Source organism: Zea mays, chromosome 7 (genome assembly GCF_902167145.1).
Source record: "Zea mays cultivar B73 chromosome 7, Zm-B73-REFERENCE-NAM-5.0, whole genome shotgun sequence".
Lineage (NCBI taxonomy): Eukaryota > Viridiplantae > Streptophyta > Magnoliopsida > Poales > Poaceae > Zea > Zea mays.
In genome coordinates, this window is record NC_050102.1 from 183,985,738 (window position 1) to 183,993,366 (window position 7,629).

The 7,629-nt window shown below is 44.6% G+C and overlaps 1 protein-coding gene and 1 pseudogene across 2 annotated transcripts; one reads left to right on the top strand and one right to left on the bottom strand.

The window, feature by feature from the left end:
- The first annotated feature begins 349 nt into the window (after nucleotides 1-349).
- Nucleotides 350-3,523, top strand: LOC103633610 (phospholipid:diacylglycerol acyltransferase and 40S ribosomal protein pseudogene; annotated as a pseudogene). The gene is made up of 6 exons (NR_160855.1): nucleotides 350-660; nucleotides 1,464-1,685; nucleotides 1,856-2,139; nucleotides 2,699-2,790; nucleotides 2,891-3,062; nucleotides 3,145-3,523. The product of NR_160855.1 is annotated as a phospholipid:diacylglycerol acyltransferase and 40S ribosomal protein pseudogene (transcript).
- A 1,082-nt stretch (nucleotides 3,524-4,605) lies between these two features.
- On the bottom strand, nucleotides 4,606-6,420 carry LOC103633611 (putrescine hydroxycinnamoyltransferase 3). Its single transcript, XM_020541160.2, has one exon. The coding sequence runs from the start codon at nucleotides 6,162-6,164 to the stop codon at nucleotides 4,827-4,829; it is 1,338 nt and encodes a 445-aa protein (XP_020396749.1). The 5' UTR covers nucleotides 6,165-6,420; the 3' UTR covers nucleotides 4,606-4,826.
- Nucleotides 6,421-7,629: the final 1,209 nt, after the last annotated feature.

Here is a 7,629-nt window from a genome sequence, read left to right on the forward strand (position 1 = left end):
AGCAACCTGATAAGCGGTGGTTAATGCCACAGATATTCCTCTTTATATCCCTATTGCACATATATACAATACGTTTTATTAATATAGCGGTGGTTAATGCCATCTCCTGCGTCCGACGCCCATCGCCGAGGCTGAGAGGCAAAATCCGTCGTCTTCAGTGCCCCAAGCGCGGCGCCCCAAACTCCCAGGCTATGCTTTTGTTTATGTTTTATTGTCATTTCATGATTCATGACATGGCAGGCTCCAGGCTATGCATTAGACATTTAATCAGTATATTCAGCTCAAACGAAACAGGATCTAAATTAGAGGGTTAAGTCTCACATCATACCACCCGTTCCTATTTTTTTTCCTAAAGCAGGGGCAGGGCAAACCGTATTGTTGGCTCCGCCTAGGGTTTTAGCACCTGCCGCCACAACCTCCCTTCTACTGCCGCCGCAACCTCCCTTCTACTGCCGCTGCAACCTCCCCATCCTTCGAATCCCATCTGACCTAGCCCCGCAACCCGCCGGACGACGAGCAGCGAGGTCCGCGGCAGAGATGGACCGGTACCTGAGGGTGGAGCGGTCGTGGAACGAGTCAACCATTGAGGATAACGAGATCCGCATCACCGCGCAGGGCCTCATCTGCAACTATGTCTCCTACGGTAGCTCCCTCCTCCAGGTGCCTGTTCTGTTCGAGTCCCGTCCCTATAGTTTCTAAACTTTCAGAAGAAAACTGCATTTTGCATGAAAAGCTGGAGTTTTTTGTGGTATTAGGCATGCATAGCAAGGTTTCAGAAACAATTTGGTCCCCTCTAGCAGTTCTACCATTCAGGTCTTGCTTTTATAGAAAGATCCATGTTGCCTGCAATATACTTTCTGGAAAGTGTACCGACCAGAATTTTGATCTCATTAGTCTTGTGCTGTTGAGCTATCCATGTATACTACAGGGAAAAGAAATGCCTTACAGTTTGTTTTAAACAGTTACTTATTTGCACTAACATTTTGGTTGGATCATTGTTATTGGTTGCAAATATTTGGATTATGTCATTCTGAAATCTCAAATGCATTAAACCTCATTGGGCCCGACATTATTTTGGCTACCAGGAAAATGAGGGGTTATGGTTTCACTTTTTTTTCCTCAGTTGAAATCCAATTTACTATGCTCAATTGCCCATCATGAAGAACATACAATTTATGAATCTTGAACTTCAGAATTTCTTCATTTACCGTCCTATGAAACATGAGGACAGGTTTCACAACACATTTTGACATTATATATTTATCAAGTCAGTTGTGGTGAACTGTGAAAAAATGTGCTTGTTATGCATATCAGCACCTCTTGTATTAGCATTCTTCCCCTAGCAGTAAGGTCAACGGCACTAAGATGGGAAATAATCGAAGCATCTTATGCCATGGCAGTTGCGCTCTTCTTTGGCCACTGACTCTTACTTTCTCTTTCTGGTCAAATATTCATTCTTTCAGACCTCTATGCTGGGTTGAACATATGTCGTTGGACAATGAAACTGGATTAGACAAACCTGGAATAAGGGCCAGGTCAGTCACAGGCCTTGTTGCAGCAGACTATTTCGTCCCTGGATATTTTTTTGGGCTATCTTAATTGCCAATTTAGCTCGTATTGGATATGAAGAAAAGACCATGTACATGGCTGCATATGATTGGAGGTTATCTTTCCAGAACACTGAGGTACTCTTCTTGGATGGCCTTATACAAGTAAATTTTAGTCAGAAGTCACCACAGATTAGCTATTTGGTTATGAACTTTTGATGCTTAGTGATAGTTCCCAGTTCCCACCGTGTAAATGGTTCTGGTATAAAATGTATTGCCATATTTGTAACACAGATTACTATATACAGGTTCATGATCAAACTTTGAGCAGAATAAAGAGCAATATTGAACTCATGGTAGCAACAAATGGTGGAAATGGGGTGGTCGTGATCCCACACTCCATGGGGGTCCTCTATTTTCTGCATTTTATGAAATGGGTCGAAGCACCTCCTCCCATGGGGGGCGGTGGTGGTCCGAACTGGTGTGAGAACCATATTAAAGCTGTAATGAATATTGGAGGACCTTTCTTAGGAGTTCCCAAGGCTGTTGCTGGGCTTTTCACATCTGAAGCCAAAGATGTTGCCGTTGCTAGGTAATTTAAATAGAGTTTGCAAGTTTTAGTAGGTATTTTCATGCTATCAGGGTTGAAGTTTACTATGTGATGCCTGCTGAGATAATATTGTTTCACATTGATGTTCTTTATAAGATTGCGTCTGAAATGTTTCGTTCTTTATCTATACTAGTTAGCATATATCAGACTATAGTTTACATATTACTTTTGTTAATGTCATTTATCTATTTGCTTACTCAGTACCATTCTAAATTGTGCTTATCGTTCCTGGACAATATTTGTATCTTATTTACTATAGCTCTGCCATTCTGATTGTTGCTGTTACCTTACATAAAATTAGCATATAACCATGGTGATTGAGTTTATGCAAGATCAAATGTTTTGTTTGAATTGACTATAATTACTAAAATCTGCTCTGTGATGAAGTTTGTGGGGATCAAGTGGTACACAATCTAGCTTATAGGGGTCATTGCATAAAATCATTCTATGTTAGCTGATATTTTTTCTCTTTAATATTCTATGATTTTTTGAAATGCATGTCGTTTTCCATTTTTCCATGTATGCTACTGTTCTAGTTCAGGTATAAGGTAATTGATTCATTTATTTAAAGCAAAAGGGAATAGCAAAAGAATGGAATATTATTGGATGCTCGACAATCTTGGCGGAGCTTTTGTAAGTAAACAATATTTTCTAGTTTTGGTACCTACAATCTTCTGTACTTCCCCATTTGTCTGATGCTTCAGGTTGGTTTTTTTTTCTGTCGGCTCCCAAGCCATCTTCTGGACCTCACAAGTCCAGGGAGTGCCTGCCTCTGATCCTCATCATTAGGAACAAGCTCAAGTATGCACTGACGTACCGTGAGGTCATTTCTATCCTGATGCAACGCCATGTACTTGTTGATGGCAAGGTCAGGACTGACAAGACCTACCCTGCTGGGTTTATGGGTATGCCTATATCTCTATTAATGCATAAAGATACCTATACACATATTTTGGTTGCTGATTTGTGGTGTCATTTTTTTGGCAGATGTCATTTCTATCCCTAAGACAAACGAGAACTACAGGCTGCTTCCGTCTTCACCCAATCAGGGATGAGGATGCCAAGGTTAGGCCATTGTCTGATGTTTGACGTCGGCAACGTGGTCATGGTGACCGGCGGGAGGAACACCGGGCGTGTAGGAGTGATCAAGAACAGGGAGAAGCAGAAGGGCAGCTTCGAGACCATCCACGTGCTGGTTGGAGCTTTTTGCTATGTCTAGTTTTATCCTTTTTGTTGTACAGGAAAACATAGAATGAAATTCAAATTTGGTGGCCGCAAAAGTGTGGAGACTTGATTTCATATAAAGTTAGGCTTAACATTAGTGCAAACTGTTGTATTTTAGTCTAGATTTAGAGTACACTTATGTATGCGTTGTTTGACAATGCTTATTTATGATATATTGAATGATACTTATTTTATTATATTAATTATAATGTTGTTCAATATATGTGTATGTATATTTCTCTTTCAAATTATTATAACGTGATATCTGATACTGTCGTGTAAGTCATTTCGTTTAAATCTTAATAAGACGGCCACCAAAATGTCTAATATCAGTCTCCTAAATAAGACGGTTTCTAAAACGTCCATTATTAGCCACCTAAATAAGATGGTTTTCCTATTGTAATCGTCTATTATTGTAGGATATTCGAGACAGTTTGATAAATACTTTATGACTTATAATGTTTGTATTCTCTATGGTTCTTTAGAAGCAGTGTCTTAAACAAAAACCTAATTGAAGACGGTTTATCGGACAAAATGACTTAAACAAATACCTTTTTCAGACGGTTATAAATTAAAAATTGTCTTATATAATATCTTTTAAAACGGTTTATAACCATCTTAAAAGTGAGACATCTTTTACGACTCCATCAAATTTGGACACTTCATAAGCGTCTTAAGAACTGAAAATTAACCGTCTTATATAACATGTTTTGTAGTAGTGGAGATCCGGCTTTGGAGGGGAAGCTGATGGGAGTGCAAGGTGGTGAGGTGGAAAGGATGGGCGACGAGCCACCAGGTGTGGGACGACACGACAGAGAGGGGGAGAGGAGGGGTGGGAAGGACGCCTGAGGTGACATCAGCCGGGGGAGGTGGGTGGCTATGACCCAGACGTGGTGGAGGGTAGGGATAGATGCGACCTACGATATGGGTACATGCTAGCTTGGTCGGGGAGTAGCTACGCGGAGTGAAGGGGGCGCTCTAGCGGTGGCGGTGGTGGCTAGCTCGGCCGAGGCGACGGGGTGGCGGCAAGTGTTGCTGGGGCTCTTGTGGGGCATGTTGGGGCTTTAATTCATTTTCCACATTCAGAATCTGAGAGTCACTTGCATATATATTGTAGAGCCGATTGGTAACACTCACGGCTCCTAAGGATAAATGGATGGCATTTATATGGATGTTTGGTGGTGTTACTAATTGACAGTAGCAATCGATTTCTAGGCGCGTGCATGCGTAAAATTGTTTCTGAGAGCCTGTTTTCTTTATTCAATCATGTTTAGAAAAATACAAGACATCTCATAAATTATTTTAGGAGCTGTTTGATACATATATATATATGGCTAGAAAAATTAGCTATCTAACTAGTTGGCGAAAAGAATTATTAGCTCCGATGTGGCAGAGCTAATTTGTTGGCTCAGCTATCAAACCGGCCCTAATAATAATAGCGATAGCTACTCCACGTGGTAGCAGCATTCCTTAAAGGCCTCGAGGTTGTGCTTGAATACGGGCACGAAGGCGTCGACGCTGCCGTCGCCGAAGGACGGCACCAGGTAGAGCGTCCCCTCGCTGGGGTAGTAGGAAGGCATGAAGTAGGTCGGGCTGCCCGTGCCGAAGTCCAGCTCGCAGAACGGGAACGTGAGCCAGCTGTCCACCGACACGTTCGGGCACAGCACGTCCTTGCAGACGGCGCTGGGCGCCAGCCCCTCCTTCTCCACGGCGCCCGACGTGGCGAAGTCGATGAACGACCGGAAGTAGTTGCCGTCCACGCGGGCCACCTCGTCGTGGATCACCTGCGCCGCGTGCTTCAGCGGCTGTGCCAGCAGGTCGGCGACCGTCGCGGTAGGGAACGCCCAGAGGACCAGGTTGCCGAAGTACTCGGCGGGCAGGCCGAGGCGGTGGCGGCCGTCGACGGACAGGCGGATCTGCGAGGTCTCGTCGGGGCTCAGCGCGCGGGCGCGCGTGAGGGTGCGCCAGAGGTGCGCCAGGATGGTCTCGAACCGGCTAAACGGCCGGCCGCGGCCCTCCGACGCCCTGGAGCGGAGCCCCGCGATGAATTCCTTGGTGAAGTGCGCCTTGTGGATGACGATGCTGTCGATCACGTCCTCGTCGCCGTAGCCGTGGTTGTTGTCAGCAGCAGGCGACGGCAGGTGGTAGTACTCCCTGCTGCGGTGGTCAAAGTCGTCGTCGACGACGCGGCCGGGTCCGGGTGAGGGGCGCGGCTTGAACTGGCCCGGCTGGTAGTACACGGGAGGCGGCAGGCCCGTGGGGAGGCCCCTGGTGGCGCGTCCCCAGGCCACGAGGAAGTTGCTGGTGGCGTGGCCGTCGGCCGCGACGTGGTTGGACGTGAACCCGATGGCGAGGGAGCCACACCGGAACCGGGTGAGCTGCAAGAGCACCACCTCTTGGAGCTCCTGCTCGATGTCCGGGTGCAGCAGCAGCAGCTCCGGGGTGGGCTTGGCGGGCGCCAAGTCCACGAAGTTGGCGTCCACAGTAGCCTCCACGATGCGTGCGCCGTGGTCGTTCAGCAGCACCGCGGCCGTGCCGCCGTCACGGGGCACGCGGATCTGCCCCGCGAAGGTGCGGTACTCGGCCAGCACCGCTGCAAGGCCCTTCTCGATGGCAGCCGTGGACGGGGCCGGCGGCGGGAAAGCGTAGATGATGGCCATCTGCATCTGGTACGTGACCGTGTCGAACACAGACAAGGGGACGTACTCATCATCATGTTCACGGGGCGGCGCGGCAATAAAAGCGGGCTTCACGAGCTTGGAGCTCTGCACTTTGACTTCCATTGCTAGCTCTCGATTGACCTTTAAGATATAACAACAAGACAAGGCCTTTCTGTACGTACGACGTTAGTTATAGCTCGTGCTACTGCGTGGTCCACTCGTGCCGTGCAAGCTGTTTATATATATAGGAGGGGCCCCTAGGATCATCTGAGGGGGGAAAAATTCTACGCAGGAGTGATGTATATTTAAGTCCAAGGATGTTCAATCATATTGCGGCGGTCTTCAACCTTATCCTTTATATTTCTTTTTTTCTCTATATCCTATTCCTCCAACAACATTTTCGGTATCTTTTCACCTATATGTTAAATATCTATATTAGAGACATATTTTGCTTTAAATTTTTATACATATGTACGTATTTGTCATACCCTCGAATATGTTATACTTATTTTATTTTTGCTAATCCATATAATATTATATAGTGAACAGCAGAGAGAGCCTCTATATACACTAGTACATAGAAACTCTATACTGGCGGTTTTAGAAATATTTGCACTGGTATTTTTCAGTACCACCAGTGCTAGGGGCCAGTGAAAACAACATTTCCACTTGTGGATATTTTGGAATCGTCAGTGGTAGTTTCCCGCTTTTTTCAAATTCTCAAAACAAATCTGAATTATATATATATACACACAAACAAATATATGTATTGATATTCATATTGAAAGCAACATGGAATTAAATTCTATAAGACATTTATATACACCAAAGTCTTGTGTTTACAACCATCACAAATTCTATACATCACAGTTTTCACCTAAGCTCTACTCCCTCCGTCCCAGATATAAGGCGTGCTCTCTCTATGCACACGTACATCGATGCAGTGATATAGAGAGAATTAAATGCATTTCTTGGTCTTTGATCCAGAAGTGGTTATGCCTTATATACTAGGACGGAGGGAGTAATAACTATCTCCCCTAAGAGATAGTCCACTAATTTCTGTGAGTACTCTAAATTACTGGTAGCATCATGATAGTTTCCTTCAACGGGAATGACCTCTTTCAATATGAATGTGCATAGGTCCTCAATTATGCCATACAATGCATCTTCACTCAAGTTCCCTGGCTTTGCTTGTTGAAATTCCTTTAAAGAAAGTTTATAAACATCATCTATTTACACTTGATAACACAGTTTATCCTTAATGACATAAATACATACATGACTATTACTAATAATATATGGCCACGGTTCGTGATGTATTGTCCGTTCTGTCTCATGAACTCGCACACATAGAACCCACACAGGACCGATCCAGGTGGTTGCTTGTAGCACTACATAACGTGAGATTGGTTATTTAGTTGCAACATTGTCCTATGTATGTACATGTATGATATGTATTCATAAATTCACATACTTACCGACTAGTTATAATGGATGTCTAGTGGCACGCATTTTTTTCGATAAATCATACTTTCCACCTTACCACTTATAGAACCTATATGCCTTGTAGTCTCAAATAGAATCAAAT